This window comes from Rhinopithecus bieti, unplaced genomic scaffold, assembly GCF_001698545.2.
Source record: "Rhinopithecus bieti isolate Rb0 unplaced genomic scaffold, ASM169854v2 scaffold_5216, whole genome shotgun sequence".
Classification (NCBI taxonomy): Eukaryota; Metazoa; Chordata; class Mammalia; order Primates; family Cercopithecidae; genus Rhinopithecus; species Rhinopithecus bieti.
Genome location: NW_016805021.1, coordinates 2,160,153 through 2,185,062, shown reverse-complemented (window position 1 = coordinate 2,185,062; position 24,910 = coordinate 2,160,153). Strand labels below are relative to the sequence as shown.

The 24,910-nt window shown below is 35.9% G+C and overlaps 1 protein-coding gene across 4 annotated transcripts in view; it reads right to left on the bottom strand.

Moving 5' to 3' along the window:
• Positions 1-24,910, bottom strand: part of MSH3 (mutS homolog 3) — a 230,083-nt gene that overhangs the window by 102,042 nt on the left and 103,131 nt on the right. For all 4 annotated transcript variants that reach the window (XR_001885336.1, XM_017870930.1, XM_017870931.1 and 1 more), the window contains exons 13-17: positions 19,448-19,580; positions 13,103-13,290; positions 12,213-12,381; positions 5,487-5,551; positions 2,345-2,461 (exon numbers count right to left, since the gene is read on the bottom strand). Coding sequence is in view for 3 of the 4 variants with exons in the window: in XM_017870930.1 (XP_017726419.1) it covers positions 2,345-2,461; positions 5,487-5,551; positions 12,213-12,381; positions 13,103-13,290; positions 19,448-19,580 (672 nt within the window). In the remaining variant the exon portion in view is untranslated. The remainder of the gene's footprint in view (positions 1-2,344; positions 2,462-5,486; positions 5,552-12,212; positions 12,382-13,102; positions 13,291-19,447; positions 19,581-24,910) is intronic.

The window sequence follows — 24,910 nt, the reverse complement described above, 5'->3', positions numbered from 1 at the left end:
AAAAAAAAAAAAAAAAAAAAAAAAAAAAGAACTTGATAACAGACAAAGGGACCAAAGGGAAGAAAGAATCAAGAATAACACCAAGATAATTAGCCTGGGAGTACTGAACTTTCTTTAGTCTGGAATAATGACAGAGAATAGAAGCCAGATCTATGAAATTATGTGTGGTCTGAATAGAGTGAACAGGAAATTACCTCATCAAATCCCAGGACCCTTCTAGAATGTGAGTCCTTGAAGACTGAAAGGTGTAATTTTAGTTCAGTTTTCACATTCTCAGTGGTAATACTAAGGAAAAAGCCAGGAGAACTGAAAGACTCAAAGGCTCTGAAAACCCTTAAAATAGAAAATTGAAAGTGAAATAGAAAAGAAACTGAATAGACAAAATTTCCATCCCTACATTCAAGATTCTGAGTCAAGATAGTCTCAAAAGATTTAAGTAAATTGGAATCTCTTCCTGGTCTTATAATTCAAGACTCCTCAGGGCAAAAAGATTGGTACCAACTTACTTCCTTGTAAAAATTCTCACATATCTTCTTTGTTTTTTGTTTTTTTCATTTCATTTCAGGTTGATTACTTGAAATACAATAAAGCTCCCTGAAGGACATCACTGAATTTTTACTGTTTAAGGTTGTATTTATTTATTTCAGACAGAGTCATGCTCTGTTGCCCAGGCTGGAGTGCAGAGGCGCAATCTCGGCTCACTGCAACCTCTGCCTCCCCGGTTCAAGTGATTCTCTTGCATTAGCTTACTGAGTTAGGTGGGATTACAGGTACCTGCCACCACACCCGGCTAATTTTTCTATTTTTAGTAGAGACAGGGTTTCACCATGTTAGCCAGGCTGGTCTTGAATTCTTGGCCTCAAGTGATCCACCCACCTCGGCCTCCCAAAGTGCTGGGATTACAGGTGTGAGCCACTGCGCCTGGCCTGTTTACAGTTTTAAAGTAAGAGACTAACAGAGATGTATTTAGACTGACGGCTGCGGGCTCACCATAGGCAGGCTGGCAAAGGCCACATACCTGGCTGCCGGATGGCTGGGGCTGAATCTGGGCTCCAACCCTTACCCTTAGAAGATTAACTTCTTATTTCTGAATCTCACTTTATTCATTTGTAAGTTGGGTATGATATTTAGCCTTACAGGAGTCACATGAAAAATAATAAGTTTATATATAAAGTACTCAGACCAGTGGTGGCCTAGAGCTGGCTCCTATGGACTCATGAAAATCAACTGTGCACATCTCTTCCCAACTCCAGTCCAGTGGTAGCTTCACATCAGCCCTGGTGGGAGTGTTTACACTTCAGAAACCAGCAAACTCTACAAACATGACTGCCCTTCCAAAGACCTGGCTATTAACCATTCGCCAGCACACCATGACTTAAAACTGACAATATAAATATATGACTATCAATAAATCCAGAATGTGAGGCATTCTTTGAGACAATGGTAAGGAGTCTTCAAAAAATACCATGGTAAAAAAACAAAAAAGATGGCAGACAATTCTAGGTTCAGATAGACTAAAGAAACATAATTACCAAATGCAACATGTAAAAGTTGATTACATCTTTCATTTTAAAATCTAAAGGGAGGGCAACATTGGAAAAATTCAAGAAATTCAAATATATTCACAAATTAATGTTAATTTTTTTAGATGTAATAATGGTGTTAAGATTACATAGTAGAATGTCCTTATTTTTAAAGATGCAGGTTTAAGTATTTAGGAGTAAAGTGTTACGATGTCTAAAACTTACTTCCAAATGTTTCAGGAAAAAAATACGAGAGATAAAAAGCAAATGTGGCAAATGCTAACATGTGATGAACCTAGGTGAAGGGTGTATAGGTGGTCATCTTAACTTTCAGTAGATTTTAAAAATTTCTTTCGGGCTGGGTGCAGTGGCTCAAGCCTGTAATCCCAGCACTTTGGGAGGCCGAGGCAGGCAGATTACTTGAGGTCAGGAGTACAACATCAGCCTGGCCAACATGGCGAAACCACGTCTCTACTAAAAATACAAAAATTATCTGGGTGTAGTAGTGGGTGCCTGTAATCCCAGCTACTCAGGAGGCTGAGGCACGGAGAATTGCTTGAACCTGAGAGGTGGAGGATGCAGTGAGCTGAGATCGTGCCACGGCACTCCAGCCTAGGTGACAGAGCAAGACTCAGTCTCAAAAAAAAAAAAAAAAAAAAAAAAGAAAAAGAAAAAAAAAAAGAAATAAAATCAGACAACACATGTACTCAACTATTTTATGGTGGGTCACAAGCTGTAACCTCTTATTTTCTTTTGATGGAAAGATTTTCCAGTCTGTCTCTCATAGCAAAAGTCAGATCATATTTTCACTGTAAACTCACTCTAGAAAATCAAGCCATTCAGCACTGCAGTCAAGGACTAGCTGCTCCCGGAGCTGATTCAGATGTCTGTAATTTTCTACAACAAAAGGAGAGTGAAACCGGCTCACAGCTTTTGTGCTAGAAGACAGGAAAAAACATAAATAGGAAATCAAGGTTAGTAAAAAATCTGAAATGCCATCACTTTAGAAAATAAAAATAGTTATTTATTATTCTCTGATGAACCTTGAAAATAAACAGCTGTAAATAGAAGAACATTCTTTAATTATGGTCCTGAACTCTACTGATTCCAAAGAACATGACTTTGCTCAGGAAGCCTTTTAAAATGCATCTCAAATTATACCCATATGGCAAAGTCAGAGTTTAGAACTTTTATTTCATAGGCAAAAAGCTTTTTTCTTTAAATTATACTAAGTGAAAATGCTCTTTAAAAAAGATCAGAAGCAAATATGGTAAAAGAAAGTGTGATAAAGCTAGGAGGTAGATACACTGGTGAAGGTTATATTATTGTTTTATGGGCTTTTCTGTATGACTGAAGTATTTCAGAGAAAAAAGAAAAATAAAAAGCATTACAAAGAATAGCAATGCATTAATTCAGGAGGCAATTAAGAAAGAGATCTTCAGGATACTGTGATCTGTACAGATTCACAGTGGCTCTGGATGGGAAGAAATACCACATGCTCCCCATCTGGGCTTAAGTATCATCTCTGCTCTCCGTTCAGTAGCTAGAGCACAACAGGGGATGCCATGGGTCCCCAGTCAGAGAAGCCAGGTCGAGGCTCTGGTCCTGCTACTTACTCACTAACTATGTGATTTGGGGCAAATGAAATAGACCTTCTCTAAATATCACTTTCCTCATCTATGAAACGGGGATAATAATATCTACCTCATAGTTACTGTTGACAGGATCAAACAGATAACACTTAGGAGAGCGCCAATAAGTATTCAACAAAAATTAGTTGTTTTGTGGTGGTGGTGGTGGTAGTGGTTGCCATTGCTGTTAATGCTGTCATTATGATAAGTCTTCAAGAAAAAAAGGTCAAGGCGTCTGGTCTTTGTTTGCTCCCCAACTCTTGTAATACACTGTTGCACTTTAATTTGCCAAGTTGTTGGATTAGGGGTGGGCCTTTTGCATTCAATATCTGACTCCTGATGTTCTAACCCATCTCTGTCAAAACCCTATGGCCCAACAGATAAATTGCAATGAGCCTTTCCCAAACTATCTTATCTGTTGATTCAATTTACATTACTGAACATTTGAAAGATGGTGTCACTGATTTTATGCCTTGCTTGTTGCTTTAAAATTGTATCATCTAGACTTCTATGCCAACATATTTATCAAAGCTTTATCTTCTGGAAAAACTCATTTAGTGAGATATTTTGGTTATTGTTGTAGACAGACTAACATGGTTTTTGGTAATTTCTCTTCATAATGCATATTTCACTCATTAGCTGTGATACAGGACAAAAGCAGATAAAGGAAAGAATGTCTGCAAAAAGAGAAAACAACATCCCCTAGAATCAACAATACTCAAATCTAAAGTACAGCTTCTGGCAGCATTTAAAAAAAAAGATGGTATTAGAACGAAAGAAATCCATGCCTGTGCCTTCAGCATCTGATGATGTGGTAATGGATAATAAACATTTTCTTTTTAAGTTAAAATAATAAATTACTGGGAGGCCAAGGCAGGTGAATCACTTGAGTTCGAGACCAGCCTGGCCCATCCCTGGTGAAACCCCATGTCTACTAAAATACAAAAAAAAATTAGCCAGCAGTGGTGGCAGGTGCCTGTAATCCCAGCTACTTGGAAGGCTGAGGCAGAAGAATCACCTGAACCCGTGAGGCGGAGGTTGCAATAGGCTGAGATCACGTCACTACACTTCAGCCTGGGTGACAAAAAGAGACTCCGTCTAAAAAAAAAAAAAATATTACTACTCATATCATACTATTATATATGTATCATTATATTTTATATATATGATACTACTGGTATCATGTGTAAGTAACTTATATTATATGTGTAATAAATTAATCAGTCACACATTATGTCAAAATTTCCCTTTATCCTTAAAACAGAATGCCTGTACACTATTACCAGTTACTGGCCCCTCTTCTACCATCTTAGGCAAATGTACCATTTTCATCTTATGTTTGTGCAACTTATTGATGACAGTACTAATAAATATTCCACAAAGGATACTACTCACAGCTGTATATACTTCCCTAATACCTGTCTTCAAATGAGTCCTCTCTTGGAGATTAATGTCTAACCAAGGAGAAAAGGCAGAGTCCTATTGTGGTTCTCTAAATTTGTTTTTGATTAATTTATTTTCATCAATTCACGATCTGGGTTATAAAAAAAAGATGTAAAGAATTACAATAATTATGTGCCAAGGAAGGCATTAAGAGTAAAGAAATGTGGAGTTCGGTGAGGTAGAAAATGAAATTGCAGCTTCTTGTAAGAAATGTCAGGCATAGCATTCATCATGAAGTAAAAGCAACTAAATTAATCTTACAACTGAAGGTTCCTCAACTTTTCTTCCATGTGTACCCTGTGCTATAAGAATAAAACAGTAATTTACAAAATAAGAAAACAAATGTGTAAAATAAGATACCCTTTTGAAAATGTTTTAAAATCAATGATAAAGAGTTAAAAATAATAATCTCCTTGGTTAAAAGTTCCTTAAGAAAGGGCAGGGCACAGTGGCTCACGCCTGTAATCCCAGCACTTTGGGAGGCTGAGGTGGATGAATCACCTGAGGTCAGGAGTCTGAGACCAGTCTGGCCAACAGGGTGAAACCCCATCTCTACTAAAAATACAAAAATTAGCCAGGGGTGGTAGTGCACGCCTGTGGTCCCAGCTACTCGGGAGGCTGAGGCACAAGAATCCCTTGAATCAGGGAGGTGGAGGTTGCAGTGAGCTGAGATTATACCACTACACTACAGCCTGGGCAACAGAGCAAGACTATTTCTCCCCCTGCAAAAAAAAAAAAAAAAAAAAAAAAAAAAAGTTCCATAAGAAAAAATAAAAAGAAAAAGAACTGCTTGTAATTTCAAGAACGTGGCTACTATGAGCCCAGTAGCACATAGATATACAGATGTCATTATAATTCATTGTAAGAAAAAAATGTATTTTAAACCTACCTTCCAACCTTTACCCAATCAGTTGGTATACAAGATACAGCAGAGTTCTTTATTTCGATCATAAACTAAAACAAATACAAATAAACAGATATTTAGATGAGTAATCATTATACATTTTAAAGCTTTCCCCAAATTGTGGTATAACAAATTATTATATATTGTTAAACACTCAAAATAAGTCCAGTATTGTTTTTCAGACTGTATATATGTCAATACAGACAAATATTATTAAGGGTTCAATACTTGGGACAAAGTACAATTTGTGTTGTGTAAAACATTTGTAATACTTGGGCTTTCATGTTTCTAATATTGTTATACATATACTCTGAATGATGGCTTTTTCATTAACCATCTCTTTCATTTATTAATACTGACTTATCTTAAGAATTCTATTACTCATAAAAGATTGAATTTCTAAGCATATAAGATTTTAAAATATTCAATTAGTAGATGTTACACTGGTCTGAGATATGATCCTCCCCTATTCTGAACAGAGAAGATTTTTAGATAGTTTTTACCCAAGGAACCGAAATCCTCTAGAAGTATCTTCACAGGAAAGCACTGACTTCCCTAACTATAAAGAGAAGAAAGTATTTCTTTCCATATGAGAGTTCTCTTTAAGTTTTCACTTATATGAACCATAATATCTTTTTCTTATTTTGGTGGGTACATGGTAGTTGTATATATTCATTGGTTACATGAGATAGTTTGATACAGGCATGCAATGCATAATGTGATTAACATCAGGGTAAATGGGGTATCCATCACCTCAAGCATTTATCTTTTGTGCTACAAATAATCCAATTATACTCTTTTAGTTATTTTTAAATGTATAATTAAATTATTGATTATAATTACCGTGTTGTTACCAATATTAGGTTTTATTCATCCTTCCTGTTTCTTTTTTATCCATTAACCATCCCCTCATCCTCCCCACTTCCACTACCACTACCAGTTTCTGGTAACCATCATTCTATTCTGTATCTCCATGAGTTCAATTGTTTCAATGTTTAGCTCCCACAAGTTAAGTGAGAACATGCCAAGTTTGTCTTTTTGCACCTGGCATATTTCCCTTAACCTAATGACCTCCATAATCCACCCATGTTGTTGCAAATGACAGGATCTCATTCTTTTTTATGGCTCAATAGTACTCCATTGTGAATACATACTACAGTTTCTTTACCCATTCGTCTGTTGATGGACACTTAATTTGTTTCCAAATCTTAGCTATTGTGAATAGTGCTGCAATAAACACGGCAGTGCAGATATCTCTTTAATATACTAATTTCCTTTCTTTTGGGTATATACCTAGCAGTGGGATTGCTGGATCATATGGTAGCTCTATTTTTTTTTTTTTTTTTTTTTTTGAGGGACCTCCAAACTGTTCTCCATAGTGATGGTGGTACTATAATTTACATTCCCACCAACAGTGTACGAGAGTTCCCTTTTCTCCACATCCTCATCAACGTTTGTTATTGCCTGTCTTTTAGATAAAAGTCATTTTGACTGGGGTGAGATAATACCTCATTATCATTTTAATTTACATTCATAATATCTTTATAGATCCACCTGTGCTCTGTAAATAAAGTTCTCATCAGCCAGGAAGCAAGTGAAGTTCTATCAAACCATTCATTTTTAGCCTTAGTTATATATTACTTCTTCTCAGTGTGCTTGCATTCCTGTATTATTACAATCAAATTCAGGCTGGATGCGATGGCTCACACCTGTAATCCCAGCACTTTGGGAGGCTAAGGCGGACGGATTACCTGAGGTCAGGAGTTCAAGACCAGCCTGGCCAATATGGTGAAACCCCATCTCTACTAATAATAATACAAAAATTAGCCAGGCCTGGTGGCAGGCACTTGTAATCCCAGCTACTCAGGAAGCTGAGGCAGGAGAATCACTTGAGCCCAGGAGGTGGAGGTTGCAGTGAGCTGAGATCGCACCACTGCGCTCCAGCCTGGGCGATAGAGCAAGACTCTGTCTCAATAAAAAACAAAAACAAAAAAAACAATTCAATGATTCATTTAAATAAATTTCTAAAAACCCATTTTGAGTGTAATGGAACCCCAGAAGCTGTGTGGTTGTAATTTTGAGGGAGCTATGAGAACTTTTTCACATTTATCAGTTTTATTATATGCACATAACTTCAGGTATTTATAATGTTCATATTAATAACAGTATCAACATGGTTCTTGAGTTTATTTTTCCCATTAATAGAAATACTGTAGTTTTTACATTAATTATATTAAGAATTAGTGGCTAATTTCCCTTAGAAAAATGTTTTGAACTAGTGATGCCCTCATGTACAGAGAATTAATACAGTTTCAAATCTGCTACACCCACTTAAACAGTTAATAGTCAAGAGTCTAAAAGCCTCCTTTGGCTACAAAAGTAACTTTTGAAAAACCACAAAAAAAAATCATTAATGGGAAACATAAAACCACTTTTAAACTGTGCTAAATAATTCTGCTATTTTAAAGTGTTCTACCAAAAGAGATGTTGGCCTTTTTATAAAATAATTCTGGAAAGTGCTCTGCTAAAGGCAAACAGCAAAATTCAGGAACAGACTGATTGGATCACTGATATTTGGGAAGGACACATCCAGATGCATAATGACTGACAGAGCTCCACAGGAGTTACCGCCTAAGGGATGACGGACATTTTGAACAAGGAGCACCTTGGGAACAGTTTGGACCACAACTATTCAATCTGTAAGTATCAAAAGTTCTACTCTAGGACCACAATCGCTACAGTGGGCCACCATATACAGAGCCAATACAGTGCCAATGCAGGTGGGAAAACAGCAGGAGTCAGGAAGGCACAAGTTAACGTCCTCAGACAGGGGCTGGTCCTTGGACTGATCCTGAGTGTCCCTTTTCCTCACTCAGCAGTCCTCAGAATTTCAGCCTGGATTCCTCCTCAGATTGGTCATCTGCTAGCTTTTCTTCTCTTCTACAGCGATGATGAGATACAAAATTTTTTCTCTAGCTATTCTTTTTTTTTTTAACATTCTAAGAATGAACAGGTGGGCCTTTGGTTTAAGAATTTTATTACTAAAGAAAAGAAAACTAACATAGAAAAATAGCATACATTCCAGTAATCTTAGAACAATCTCATAGCAACTTTTCCTGCTTTATAGTTCCTGACTTTGTTTCTTAGGTGTTGATGTGAGTAATCTGCCTTGATTCATTATAGCAATTTCTCATATTCTTCTCCTGGGACCCAATTCTGTCTTAGTTAAATGTCAGATATTGTTACTCAATCTATATAGCCTGTGGTATCACCAGGCTGGCAACATCACTAGGTTTGCCGAAATTCTTACTCCAGAAACTGCTGTTTTCTCCAGCACCACACTTAACCCATTCCTCCACTCCCCACTTTTCATTCTCTTAATAATTTAAGCATTTTTTACTATATTTTAAATCTAAGTAAAAAGTACTCAGATTTAACAGATTATTTTCCACATTTTAAACATAGTAAACAGATATTCGAATATGCTGCATGCTGTCAATTAATAAAACTCTTTCTAAAGATTTTTTTCCAATATTTTCTTTTCCCTTAGTAATAATAATACTTATCAGTACTGCCCCCAATGTAAATATTTCCCCATTTCCATTCCATATTTGATTCAAGGTTAAGAGATAATTGGTCTATATTCATAAAATATGATAGAGACTGTAACAGAAGCAGTAAACTATGTAAACTTCTGCTTTCATTACATACATACATACTTTCATAGATACATACATACATTACATAATACATAATAATGTATGTACATTATTATATAAAAATATAAAGTTTCTGCTTTCATTAATTTCTTCTAAGCCAATACTTACATAGTCAGAGACAATAAGGCATCATACAATAAGGTTTTAGTATTCTAATGAGTATATAAAAGCTGGGAACAGAGGTGAAAAATGAATGTTGTCAAAATAACACTGGATTAACAGACCGGCACATTTATCTAATTTTGGTAAAAATAACAAGATCCACATACCATCACATGGATCACATTGGGCTGCTATAATGGGTCTTTTAAGGTTATTACAAAAGCTGTATGTATAGAAATAAAATGTCAGAACAGAAAGGTATAAAGAAGCACCAATAAATGTAAAATAAGGGTTTTCCACCCTGCCTCCCTCACTTCTCAGAGATAATCATATTTGATGGAGTCTCTTCCTAGTCTTTTAAGTACCTTTAAATAATTTGAGAATACCGTTAGTCTTTTTTTTTTTTTTTTTTTTTTTTGACAGGGTTTCACTCTGTTGCCCAGGGTAGAGTATAGTGGCATGATCACGGGTCACAGCAACTTCAGCCTGTCAGGCTCAAGCGATTCTCTACCTTAGTCTCCCGAGTAGCAGGGACTATACACACATTCCACTATGCCTGGCTAATTTTATTTTTATATTTAGAGATGGTGTCTCATTATGTTGCCCAAGCAGGTCTCAAACTCCAGAGCTCAAGCAATCCTCCTGCCTTGGCCTCCCAAAGTGTTGGGATTATAGGTGTGAGCCACTATAGTCTTTTTTAAAACAGAATTTGATGAAAACAAGTTTGAATATTTAGAATTCCTTTGGCGTTCCAATAAATGAAATCATTAATTTTCAAAAGGTTTTATGAAAGTAATTTTGTGTTAACGTTCTACTAAAATCCTAGAGAAGATTATTAAAAACCAACAATAATCCATCCTACTATTAATAACGAAGAAACTTTGTTCCTCAAATTCATCAACTTAACCTAGTAAAGACAAAACATAACTGATCTTCTTTTCTAATATTTTTTAATACAATTAGTTGATCTCCATGCTGTACTTTTTCTTAAACCTCAATGCCACACTCATAATGAATAACCAGTCTACTATCTCTTATGAATTCCTGATAATTTTCTTTCATTTTACTCAAAACTACCAAATGAATCCAGGACCGTCTTTCCAAAACTTAAATTTTATTTTGAATACTATGAGCTCTAAAAATGTCCAGATTTTGTCAGATAAAATCCATAGTGTTGAGAATCCTTTGTGTTAATATTTGGAATTAATAAATGGAATGAAATACTGATATTAACATAATAGAAAGACAAGAGTCTGGCAGAATTGGGCTGGATTTGTGCTTCTGACCTTGGGTAACTTATCTAACTACTCCAAACCTGTTTTATTTCCAACAAAACTAGAATGACCAACCCTTTTTGGCGTTGTTACAAGAATTAAATAATATATGTAGGCACCTACCACTGTTCTAGACTTTAACAAGTACTTGATAAATGGTAACTCTATTACTATTATTGTTATTATATGAGTAGTATAAGCATAGCACTTTATGATTAAAAAGCACTTTCATGTATTTTAACTTAATTGGTTTCCATAATAGTCTTATAACAGAGGTAACTCTTCCATGGTCATATAGCATGTAAATGGTAGAACTGGCACTTACACTTAGCTTTCTCCACTGTAACACCAGGCAGCCACTTTTCTACTACATATCTTTTATTAAAGTAACTAAAGCAATGTTCATCATCTGATTTTAAACCAATAGCCAGAATGGTGGCCTTTAGGCCAATTTTCACTTTGCAAGGTCATGACTGCATAGTAAAAACAAGAATTACAATTAAATATTTGGTATTTGTCTGTTCAGACAATAAACTTAAGTATAAATATTGTCAAATCATTTTTCTATTATATAGAGCTCCATGTGGCATTGTGAATGTCTGCTGAGTATAATATCTTAATAACTGTAGTTCAGAAGACAGGTTGACTTAATGGGTAAATCTATGAAATAACACAAGACAAACATTTTAATGAATATTCTGTATTAATGTAGAGCTTCTTATTTCAAATAACTATACAACCAACAATCTTTTGCCAAAACACACAAAGCAATGTAAATGTTAAAAATTTTGATTTGAAATTAAGTTCTTCCCCACCAGAAAATATCTATTTTTTAAAATCCTGAATAAAATGCTCACTGTATAGAAGTTATCCATAAGTTTCCTAATTTGGTATTTTAATAAAACAGAATTTCTCAAACTCCCTCTGTTTGAATCTTCATATTTTATTAAACATAAGATATAGGAGTAGCATGCCTCAAGACTCAGAATAGGACTGAAAAGTACAACCATATTTAAAAGGCATACTTCTTCCTTTTCTGGTTCTCATTCAGACACTAATATCAAACTTTAAACAGAAGTACACACCCCAAGAAACATATTCTAAACAGTACCATAATCTTATGGAAGACTCACTAAGTGTAGTTTTTCACTCTAGATTTGTTTTTTTAGCAGCTATACTCTTAACTTTAGGAGGTTAACTTTAGGAGGAAGCCCCGCCGTTTAATCACTACATGAGCCAATCAACACAGGTGGCCAACTTTGTATTATTTCATCATCTGTAAGGCAGGGATCAAAGACTAACTTCTCTTTCCTGGATTTAGAACAAATGAATTCTGTAAGTTGCTATTCATAATAATCGAGATTTTCTATAATATAATTTCAACAGATAACGCTAATACACATATAACATTAAGTTGCATTACTTTCACAAGACACTAATAAAACACCATCATTAAAATAATTCTTATCAAAACAAGTTATTACAACATATTTCCAAGGAACAAAAGGAAATTTGAAGAGATAATACATATCCTATCCTCAGATTTTATTTACATTTTAAAATAGCTTTTCTACTAGAGGAAAACTAATAGAAAATAAAAGTAGGTTTGACATTACCTCCTGTCCTGATACTGTCACATATTGTGCAGAAGGATTTTTTAGTATTTTTCGTATTTCTTCCAAATGCATTCGGATCTTGTCACTAACACCTTGAATTTCATCCTTCCTCTTTTTTATTAAAGGGAAGTCAGAAAGGTCTTTAAATAATTCAGTTTTATCCCCAACTCTAAAAAAATCAAAAAATGCAAATACATATTCGAAGTTTATTGATTAGAGCAGTTATCACTTATTTTTCATAGTGTGATGAAAGAGGGAAGCACAGGAAGTCAGGGAAATGAGGTTCCAATTGTCACTAAGCACTTATGGGTTTGTTTTTTAACTTCTCTGAGGATTGTCAAAATTACCCTAATATCATTTTCACTTTTTAAGTTCATGATTCCCATGGTTAAACCAAGAGATACATTATTTGTTGTTTGCCTATGTAGAAAACAAAGACAAATGTAAATGTCAAATCCTATTCCATTTATATAGAACGTTTTGTGCAATACATTATAAAAGAACTACCTTTTAAAGGATAACTTTGCTTTTACAGATTCTAAATATAAGGACATCTCTGGAAATATAGGAAATGAGTACAAGATATCTGACATTCATTTTGGGGTTAATAATCTACTACTGCTTGGCCTTGCCTGTGTTTTACCTTTCCATCATCTGATACCTGGGGGAGTATTATATCTGTTCTAGATGGTAAACTGCCCAAATTTTAGATAGCAAATATTCCAACTGTAATGTAACACTTTTAGGGTTCAATCACATTTCTAATTATATATGTACTCATTCAACTTCTATTATCATTCTAGTAAAGATTAAGAATCCACAAATCAAATGGCAAATGCACTGAAGTATACTGACTGCTGAAAAAGAAGAATTCAGGGTCTGGTACTTACTTGGCAGCTTGTTCATTGAGTATCTTTAAGTAATGCTCCACTGGACTGAGGAGTTCAGGAATTTCTAAAATAACGGTGCGGAGCAAGTCTGACTGAACGTGGGAATTAACAGCAGGTATTATTGCTTGAAATTCTGACTTTAGGTGATATAAGGTTTTGACAATCAAGAAGAACTCCTGGGTAGAACACTGAAAATAGAAATTTTTTTACAAAATAGCATAAGATACATGAAAATGAAGTTTAGTGATCTTTTAAAAGTTAGAATCAGAATTGAGGAAAGTTTAAATTTTCTATTAACTAGTTAGTTGAAATAAAATATCACTGATATTTTCTAAATGAGGTTAAATACTATGTAATATTTTAAAGGCATAAAGGAAATAATTTTAGCCAAGGAAAACAAAGCCAATACTTGTTCAATATTTTTTCATTTTAAAATAACATAAACCAAATAGCAAAAATAGGTTAAACAAGCTAAAAAATGTGAAGGATAATATCTGTAAGACGTAACAGACACAAGGCAAAATTCTCCCAAACATAATAGGCTCTTACAAATTGACATGAAAAAGATGAATAATACAAAGAACAATGGCTAAACAAACTGAATATGCAGCTCATAGAAAGAGAACAGTCAGTATGTACATGATTATCTTCATATACAACTAAAGACAAGCAAATTAGAAATACAGGATAGCATTTTTCATTGATCAGAATGTCAAATATTTAAAAGTTTCACAATAACCATGTAACAGGATTTAAAAAAAAGAAAAGACAATTTTATAAACAATTAGCAGAGGACTAACCTTTTTGAAAAACAACTTGGCATGTCTTCATAACAAAAAAGTGCATATAACCCTTTGAATAAGCATCACTTTAAATAATTTATCTAAAATAGACTAACAAATAGTGAAAAACATGTGTCTGAATATTCATAGTAGCACTTATAATTTAAAAAGATAAATAAGAAATAAAGATCCATCAACTGGGATCTTATTAGGAAAAATTCATGCAATGTAATATTATGAAACAGCTAAAAAAATTTAAGATGTTTGTATCAGTACAGAACTCCATAATTTCAACATACATTGAATATATATAGTATGTTTATATCATATACCACATAGCCCATATATGTATATATTTTTATGTATTTACATGGTAACACTTTCTTTGTGATTCTTTAAATGATATCCATTATTCTATATAAATAGAAAAATCTAAATATCAATAAAAATTTTAGGAGGTAACACATGTGACTTACTCTGGTTGCCCTCTGGGTAGTAGGTATGGAGAGGTGGCAGAGGCAGACTTTTTACCCTTTATTGTATACCCTTGCATACTACTGTAGTTTTTAACATGAACATGAACAGTTTTTACATCGTAGCTTCTGGTAAACAGAGTGGGTTAAACACATGTGCATCTAATTTCCATCTTCAAACGACAGTTAAGAGATTGTTTAAAAAGGCATAAAACCAGCCAGGCACAGTGGCTCACGCCTGTAATCCCAGCACTTTGGGAGGCTGAAGTGGGTGGATTACAAGGTCAGGAGCTCGAGACCAGACCGACCAACATGGTGAAACCCCATCTCTACTAAAAATACAAAAATTAGCCGGGTGTGGTGGTGCTCGCCTGTGATCCCAGTGACTCAGGTGGCTGAGGTAGAAGAATCGCTTGAACCCAGGAGGCGGAGGTTGCAGTGAGCTGAGATTGCACCACTGCACTCCTGCCTGGGCAACAGAGCAAGACTCCGTCTCAAAAAAAAAAAAAAAGGAAAAAAACATACTAGAAAAGAAGACAACAGCAACAATATGTTAGAAGCTATAAAGTAAACAGATAAATAGTAATTGACTTAAAAGACTCAAGGTACCTGAATTTTAAACTGTCCTTAAGGAAAACTGAGGCACAATTTACATCAAGAATCCAAAAAGACTTGCATACCAATTTGGATTCTGCCCTGCGAGGGAACTTCTAAAAATATTAACAATATCTTCCATGAAATAGAAGATACTACAACCATGAAACAAGATGCTACTTTTAAAAAGAAAAAACGTTTGGAGAACAAGAAAACAAAAATTCTTGGAAATTAAAGTATAATAGTAGAAATGAAAAATTCAACAGAAGTGGTAGTAAAGATAGTAAAGTCATCTAAAACCTAGAATTTTATACCCATTCAAGCTACCAATCAAATGTGAAGGTAGTAACAACGACAATTTTTTTAAAAAAAACACTTTCAGACATGAATGTTTCAAAAGATTTACTTCCAACATTCTTTCTCAGGAAGATTCTAGAGGATGTACTCCACCAAAATGAAGAAATAAACCAAGGGGAAAACATGGAATATAAAAGATTCAACTCAAGGAAGTAAAGGGAATTTAAGATAGTACTATACAACAGATATGAGGACAACCAGTCCATACTGAATCAAGTCAGAAGGCTCTAGAAGACAGCTCAGGAAAACAAAACTGACAGAATGTTGGCTAAAAAGAACTGTCTTGAGAAAACAATTTAAGGCTAAAGTAATAAGGCACATAATAAGTAGTATATATGAAATAGATTAAGGCTAAGAACATATTCGAAAACGTAATTATTAACCACAAAGGTGAAGTAAATTATGCAAAAAAAAAATAAGAAGTAAGGTCCAACTGAGCAAATGTTGACTTCTAAGTGTATCATGAGGCAACTTTTCTCCAGAAAGACCCCCTCCCCACCCCATACAGGAAGCTGGACTGTTTACATCAATGTGAAACCTAGAAGCTTTTTGGCCACTAGTCAATTAATGATACCTTTTAACAAAATAAAGAACTAAACATAAACATTTTCAATATAATTTTGAATATTAACCTCTTGTAATTATTGTAATCCCAAGAAAAGGATTAATTTTCCAAGCTGAGACACAATGTAAAGTTAAGTCAGCAACAGAAGCAAGGTGAAAACCAGTAGTGTTTTACAATCACCTTGAAAGCCAGAGGCAGCAAGTTGTTCTCAAGTTTCTTAAGCAAAAGAACTCAAAAGAAGCTGCAAGAAAGCTGAGGATGGGTAAGTGGCTGCTCCTGGAGTCACTCTCCAGGAATTCAGTCCTACTTCTGGCAGCAGCTGTCTCACTGGGAGAACTTGAGCACAGACCCACAAGTACAGAGGCAGGGCCTCACTGGACACAGGATGGAAAGGACCCCAGCTTAAGTGCAACACTGAAAATAGGGCTTTGGGCTTATTCCTGCCTGGGTAAAAAATGATTCTCACCTAGAAAATTCTGAAAACCCTCTCCTCAACATTTGCTAAGTGTGATTATCCTTTAAATGTATTCACCAACCTCGGCAGTTACTTAACACTTTCTTACAAAACAGTTCTTGAGCAAAGTTAGTATGGGTTCCTGAGACTAGCACTATTTACAAGATTTGAATTTAATGTTTTGTCATCAAAAGAAATGTTTATTTTAGGCTAGGAGCAGTGGCTCACGCCTGTAATCCCAGCACACTGGGAGGCTGAGGTGGGAGGATCCTTGAATCTAGGAGTTGGAGACCAGCCTGGGTAACACGGCAAGATCTTGTCTCTACAAAACACACACACACACACACACACACACACACAATTAGCTGGGCATGGCAGCACATGCCTGTTGTCCTAGCTACTCAGAAGGCTGGAGGCTGAAGCTGTAGTGAGCTGTGGTCACACCACTGCATTCCAGCCTGGGTTACTTACAGTGAGATCTTGTTTCAGAAAAAAAAAGAAGAAGAAGAAGAAATGTTTATTTTATGCCAGAATCAGCTCACTTGAGATCCTCTATCATTATCGACATAAAAACACCTATTGGTACGTATTCCAGGACACTTTCCACAAAACCGTACAGCCTGTGTTGACCACTTCCCACAATATCCAGTGTTCCTTCTCGTTTTATGAATTTCACATAATTGGCACAATCTGTACCCAGGACATCACTCACTATGTGGTGTACATAGAAGCTTATGTAGAGTAATCTAATAATAAAGAATAGACATATGTTTGATGGTGTGTTCGTAGGGCCAGCCAACTAATCTATAAAACATTAGTTTAAAACATTCAGCTTTCCTGAAGTTGGTTTGTTACCAGATCATTTCTGCTCTTCACCCTTCAAACTAATCTTTAGGCACATTCTTGTGCAAACAAACACTAAAACAGCAACAAGGAATGGCTTCCAAGTGAGTTTTAAGTTCCTTTAGTAAAATATATTTTTAAATTCCAAAATAAGCCATTCTTGCACTGCATACTGGCCACTTTTTAAATGAATTAGATTCTGACTTTACTAGAGTTTTGAAACTTTTATAAATACACAAACCCTGTGCAATACAAACATCAAAGTAAAGTTTACAAAAAGGCAGGAAGGTGGAAAAGAAATTACAGCCCCATGAACTGATGCTGCCATCTTGATGCCACGGACACTTTGACTTAGTGCATTTGAGTAGTCATTGAAAGATTTTCAGCTTTGCTTCTGTTTTCTCTTATGAAAAACAAAAATCTCTGACATCTGTCAGTGAATCCTTTCATGTAAGGCAAGGTGCCCGGAGAGCCGTTGTTTAAAGAAGGTTAATATGCACCAATTTTCAGGCTCTGAGCCAAGGATACAAAACAACAAATGGTTTGGCAACCACTATGCAACTTCAAAAAGATCTACCATAAAACTTGCAACTATCAGCACAGCTTCTGCTATTGCCAGCAAAACAACATAGTGTACCCAATAATGATACAATAGGCTCCCTTGACCCCATAACCAACTCATACATTCTTTCACCCCGGGATCAGTATTTCCAATTCTGGCTTGTGCATTGTTTTCAAATTTAGCTGAAGCATGTCAAACAGTTACATAAGTCCTCTTGGGCATCTCAAGTATTCTTAGAAGCAGTACTTATCATTCTAGTAAAATTCTGTGGGGGTAAAAGGGGCTGAAAAATATAGAAACTCTAATGAAAACTTGGTCACAACTAAAATTTAGGCATATAGGCTGGGTGCGGTGGCTCATGCCTGTAATCCCAGCACTTTGGGAGGCCAAGGTGGGTGGATCACCTGAGGTCAGGAGTTCGAGACTAGCCTGGCCAATGTGGTGAAACCTCGTCTCTGCTAAAAATACAAAAACCAGCAGGGCACAGTGGCGGGTGCCTGTAATCCCAGCTACTCAGGAGGCTGAGACAGAAGAATCGCTTAAACCTGGGAGGTGGAGGTTGTAGTGAGCCGAGATCACCCCATTGCACTCCAGTCTGGGTGACGAGAATAAAACTCTGTCTCAAAAATAAAATAAAAAAAATAAAATTTAGGCATATAAAAACTGTTTTACAGTAAAATTATTACATTGGCAAGGAGTTACGTTTGGAGGAAAAATAAAATTTGCTTATGAAAAGTGGCAAACAGAAAAAAAAAAATGGCAGTCAAGATAACTACATCAAACATGATAGTGTCCAAAAGACACAGCCAATGAAAACACAGTCAAGAATCCTGGGTCTAAATACAGCTTCTGTTACTAGCAAGTTATTAAACCTCTCAGCAGCATCATATGAGTCAAAGTAATTCAAGTGGTTGCAGCATTTTATATATATATATATACACACACACACACATATACACACACACACACACAGCATTAGATACAATTTCTTATTAGTAAGAACGTAATAAAAATAGTAACTTCTCAATGTCATAAAGTTTTGACAAGGAACAAAAAGTATAAAGTATGTGAATGACTTCTGCAAAAGTAAAACCCCATAAAGAGTTTATCGTGTTTTCATCATTTAAAAAAATTAATAATTTTTTTAAATTTTAGGCATATTTTGAAGATAACCTAAATTATTTCCCTAAAAGTGGAAAATGACTCATTTTGCTATGACTCAAACTATAAAGCTTAAGTGATAAAATCAAAATAATCCTTTACTCACCTTCAATATCCAAGCTTGTTTTCATACTAATTACCACTACAGATGTTATACTAGCAGATTTTCCTTAGTTTAAGAAATAATAAGTTGTTCTAAGATCAAAAGAAATAAGGTATCTTTTTTCTAAAATAACTAGTCTACATAAATTTCCTATTTTGATAACAGTCTATACTTTCAGGATGAAACAGGAGAATATCCTGTATTACAAGAGAAGGGCCTCTATGTGGCTGTAGTTAATGTACATGAGAAAACTATTTTTTACAATGGTTAAATTGGAATAACTCTAATTTGTGCTATTAAAATTTCTGAGGATTCAGCTACTCTCGCATGCTATATTTGTAAGATTTTACAAAATAAAATAATAATAGAGCTCTCAGAAGTTTTCTTTTAATATACGGTGTTCTCAAGCTGAAGAACACTGTCAGCTTTATTAGATTTCTGTCACACTTACTTTTTTGTGATAAATGCTACAGAGTCCTCTCTCTATGTCGGGCAATTTACGTAGATGATTTTCTATCTGACCAAACACACTAGATTCTGAATGGAGAACTTCAGATACAGCATCAAGCCGGGCATTTATTTCCCTGTGAGAGAAGAGTAAGAGCAATGATCAGATATGTTAGGAATTCAGAATGTAGACATTTCCCACTCTAATGTCCAGGACTGTGACACAGCCACTTATTAGGCACAAAGGAAACTCCTCCTTCATATTGAGAGTCAGGTGGGAAGGGCACCCTGAAAAAACTCCAATGGGCATATGCACTGGGAGGAGGGTACACTGGGGTGGAGACACAGAAGTTCATGCTTTTGGCAGCAGGGAGGAGCCTGGCCCCTCCTCCCCCTGGGTGGAACCTGGGATTACAGTCTGTGAGGTGGGAAGCATACTAGCAAGATTCTTGTTCTGACTTGGTGGAGAGTCCCTGTTTCCCTTTTTAATCCTCTTTGCCGAATAAATTCCATTTTTCTCCTCCCTCGAATTGTCTGTGAGCCTAATTTTACATGGCTCTGTGATGAGGACCACCCTCCCCCAACCCCGCTGTCTTTAGCTGAACTAAGGAAAAAGTCCTACAATAATATATCTGGTCCTTCCATGCCTCTTATTATATCTGAATCAAACAGCAGGTATTGTACAAGGACATTGACTAGCTGGGTTTGACAAAGACAGGCTCACCAAGCAAACACACAGACTACATTTCCCAGTCTCCCCTGTAGTTAAGTATGGCCGTGTACCTGGGTTCTGAAGCATGGGTGGGAATGACGTAAGCCACCTCTAGCCCTGGCCCATAAAAACTTCCTGAATAAGCTTTCACATTCACCTAACTCCCTTTGCCAGCTAGGAAAGCTTGTGAGCCCCATGGTGACTCCATCAGCCTGAGTCCACAGTGGAGCAGAAAATCCACCATTCCCATATCTGTTACCAATTGAACTTATATTAGCAAGAAATAAACTTCTAATGTATTTAAGCCACTTACATGGAGAACTTGTTTGCTGATAGCTTGCATTGCCTTGGCTAATATAATAATTCAACAATGACCAACAAGACGACTTAGTGGTGGTGGTGATGGCTGAACTGACCGTTTGAATGAAATGGAATTAAACATACTGACCCTGACCAAAGACTGGGGAGTAGCAATAGAAAGTGCAGAGGATATGGGCCACAGGAGATCAGGATTGCAGGATTTTACCAATGGCTACACCTTAAGTGATGAGTCAACTTAAAACTGAAACCTGACGGACTAAATGTATCCTCAATGAGAAGTGGCCCATGAAGTACCTATAAACATCAAAGGCCCACACTAGGTATAATGGCCATATGTAGTATTAAAAACTAAGATAAGTAAACATGTCTAGTGAGTAGTAAGCCCTCAGTAAGGATCTGAAGTGTTTGTAAATGAATGAATGAATGAATAAGCAAGTAGATGAAAGATGTTTTGGGGGAAAGGAGGCATCGGCCACTGAATAAACATGTCTGTCTCTCAAAATTCTGTTGACATCATACACACTAATATGAAGAGCAAATCTCAGATCAGGATCCTGGCTAGATTACAATCAAACTGAGGACTTTAAAATGAGTTGAGTGTTTTTGTCTTTATTACCCTTAACTTACCTGTGAGATCATGCCTTTTCATAATACAGAGCTTCTATACTAACTTCAGGCCTCATTTTGTTCCATTTTCTCTGGCTCATACTCTTATATGCAGAAAGACCATTTGTTAGTATAATAGTACAATGCAGGAGAGCAAGACAGAGCTTTGTACACACACGGGCTGGCTCTTCCAATCTCAGCAGGGTGGCCTCTGTAATCTATCCACCACCCTCCACCTCTACTGCCACTACTATAGTCTAAGTGAAAATCATATTGAAACAGCCTCCTAACCTTCCCCCCACTTCTATCCCTTTTTCCAACTCACTCTCCACACTGCAGCCCAAGTGGTTTTCCTAAAGCCCAAATCTGTTCATGCCACACCTCCGCTTTAAACTCATCCGTGACTTGCCATTAATCTTAGGTTCAAATCCAGAATCTTTAATTGTCCTACAAAACAACTGATACCTGTTTAGCTCTCAGGTCTCCCCTGAGATCACATGTCACTCTCTTCCTCCTACTCTAAGTTCCAGTCAGACTGCATATCTTTCAATGACTTAGTTACTCCAAGCTCTCTGCCATGGAGGGTTTCTCATTTGCTGCTTGTTTTGCCTACAATGTTATTTTCCTCTTCCCTACCACCCATCAGCTACATTTCGTCTGGCCAACTCCTACCCACTCTTCCCCTGAAAGGCCTTTCTAGATTCACCAGACCAGACTTAATCCCTTTACTATCATTTCCCATACTACTATCTTTTCTCGTCTCCTAATGGTAATCATAATTGTATTTCTTCTTCAATGGGAATTTACTACTTCACTGTCTTTCCTACAAGACTATAAATTCAGTGAACACAGGGGTCATTTCTTATCCCTACATTTCAAGATAACAATTTGTGCTCAATAAACAGTTATTTGATTCAATTTCATTCCAAAGACTACATATAAAGTAAATCAAGATGAGTTGGAAAAAATAAATTTTCTTTGCAAAGGATTGTTGTGATAAAATAAACCAATGTTTTACTCTAACATTTACCCAAAATGTTATATAAATATAAAATTTTACTTTAATAACTCACTCCTGCATAAATGAAAGATGACACCAATTGGAATAGACTAAGTTGATGCTACAGATGGTTTGAGGACTGATAAAATAATGCCATCTGTGAACGTATAAGACAGCCTACACAAATAGCTACTGTCTCAAAAATTAAAGGTTTTCTGAGATATAGAAAGACACGAGCAACAGAGTTTAATAAAAACCTAAGTCATATTTATGAAGTCTACCAGAAGACTTTTTTAATAGATATAAAACTATAAATTTCTTAGAGACTTGAAAGGTTAGGCCAAGTTGGTTCGGAATCTGGGAAAACATAAAGGAAAAGGTTTTTATTCTAGCCAGTGCCAACATAGGCAAAAGCAGTATGTTCACTATCAATCAGTTTGGTTTTAACCCAACCTTCTTTAAGGGCTACCTCAGAGGTTAACAATTTGGGCTCAGAAGTCAGGTGGCCTTGATTCAAACCCAGGCTCTGCCATTTACCAATTAAGCCTTGCCCTAGTTTCTCCACCTATAAAATGAGAAGAGCAATGGGCCCTAACTCTTGGTGTTAGTATAAGAATTCAATGAAATAATACATGTCAGGTACTTAATGCAGCACCTGCTACATCATGAGAACCACTCATAAATGTTTACTGTTACCACATCGTTACAAGTTTTGTTTAGCAGACACCACAAAGAACAGCACGGAAGAGGGATAAATAGCACCCAAAATATGAGCTCAGAAATAACTACGTGTGGACAAACCTTAGGGCATAGATACGTAAACAGGTATTTTGTGCAAAGTGAACAAGTGGGAATTATATAAGGAAAGCTAGTCCTGGCATCTTGAGGGCTAAACCTGACAAGCAGTAACGATCTGAAGTACTCGCTGTGCTGAGACTGGACAGTAGGTTGCATTGAGAAAGCACACTATAACGATTAATAATTATGGAGGTCTCAATGGGCAGGGAGAGAGTGAAAGGGTATGTGGCACTGTTCACCACGAATTTCTCATCACTGCGGTTAGCTATAACTCCATCTTTAACTCCTATATGAAGATCAGAATGGAAATAAGCAAGAATGACTACACTTTTTAAAATTAAACAATTCACATACCTTAGAATTGCTGTTTAATGTGCAGTAGTAACAAGACCTTCCAAATAATTGTAACAAAACAATATGTCAGGACACAATAGAGAATTATTATTTTAGTGCAATTAATGACAGAGATTGAGTGACAGCAACAGGAAACAAAACTGGAAGAAGCATCAATTGGATGATGATAAAGATATTATTCCAAGATGCCTGATAGTATTCTACAGTTGATCTTACTATACAACTTAAATAACTGAAAGAAGGCACCTGAGTCCTTTCATTCCATATACCAAACAAACAAAAAGACGAGGTCCTGGGGATGACAAAGATTCATCTTTACTACCAAAGATGCAAGGACTAAAAGTGAGTGTCACTGGAGTCCTTCATATTTGAAGATAAACTAGGTGGTGGCGTGAGTATCTACTGTGTGTGGCTGTCACTTAGAAACACAGAGTGTGACCTATAGCTATTGTCAGTGATGGTGTCAGTACCTACTGCTTGCTCCTGTGTAAACGTCTCTATAATTCAAACTTAAGATAATTTTGTATAGTTAGATATGTTGAATAAGATCTAGTATTTGATAGTGCAACAGGGTGACTACAGCCAACAATTTATTGTACATTTAAAAATAACTAAAAGAGTATAATGGGAATATCTGTAACACAAAGAAATGGCAAATGCTTGAGGTGATGGATACCCCATTTACCCTGATGTGATTATTATACATTGTATGCCGGCATCACAACATCTCATATACCCTTAATATATATACCTACTGTGTACCCACAAACAAAAAACGTTTTAAAAAAGGTTATCTGGTGGGGGTGGGGAGCTGAAATACAAACTGCTGGGGTGTATTTTGTTTGGTTTCGTTTTACTGAAAAGTTTGGCTTTAAAGACGACACAGAATGAGTAAATTAAATTCAGACGTTAACACACTGGTCATATGAAATGGTTAAATAAACTACCTAAATAATCTCCTGTCAGAAACATGAACCATAAGCCCTTTCCTAGGATCTAAGCATCATTAGACCTATCTAGCTTCACCTTTCACATATACTGTTCATTCTTACATTCAATGAACAATTACTGAGTGCTTACAAAGTACTAATTGTACAAAGTGGTAGACCTTAGGGCTATAATTGTTAACAAGAGAGCCTTGCTAGTCTACAAAGAATTTACACTCTAGTGATGAATAGTAAAACTTTTAAAAAAGCATTAATGATAACAATGTAAAAAGATTATAACTGGGTTAGGATCTAGATACAATGGGAACACAGGCCAGGAGCATCTAATGAACAAATGCAGTTTTAGGATCAGGGAGGATTTCCTGGGGGTAGCTATTGAGTAAAAGATTAGCTATTGTCTATAAAAGATGAATGGAAAATGGAGGGTGAAGGTTTGAAAATGTGACCACAGGAGCTGGGATCCAAGGCTAATAGTTTGGATGCACATAAGAACAGTAGCAGGAATACCAGTTAGAAAGCTGTTTCAAAAATCCAGAGAAGCAACACTGAAGGCCTGACATTGCCACCCTATGCTACATTCTAGGTAATTTCTTCAGGTATTATCTTGCATTTCAGTCATTTCCCCTATTCTTGTTTAACCCATATACTGCTTTTTTATTGTTGTTTTATTTCTTTCTTTTTGGAGTATAAGATCCATTCTTACCTAAGTCATTCTTTTTTTAATTTCAA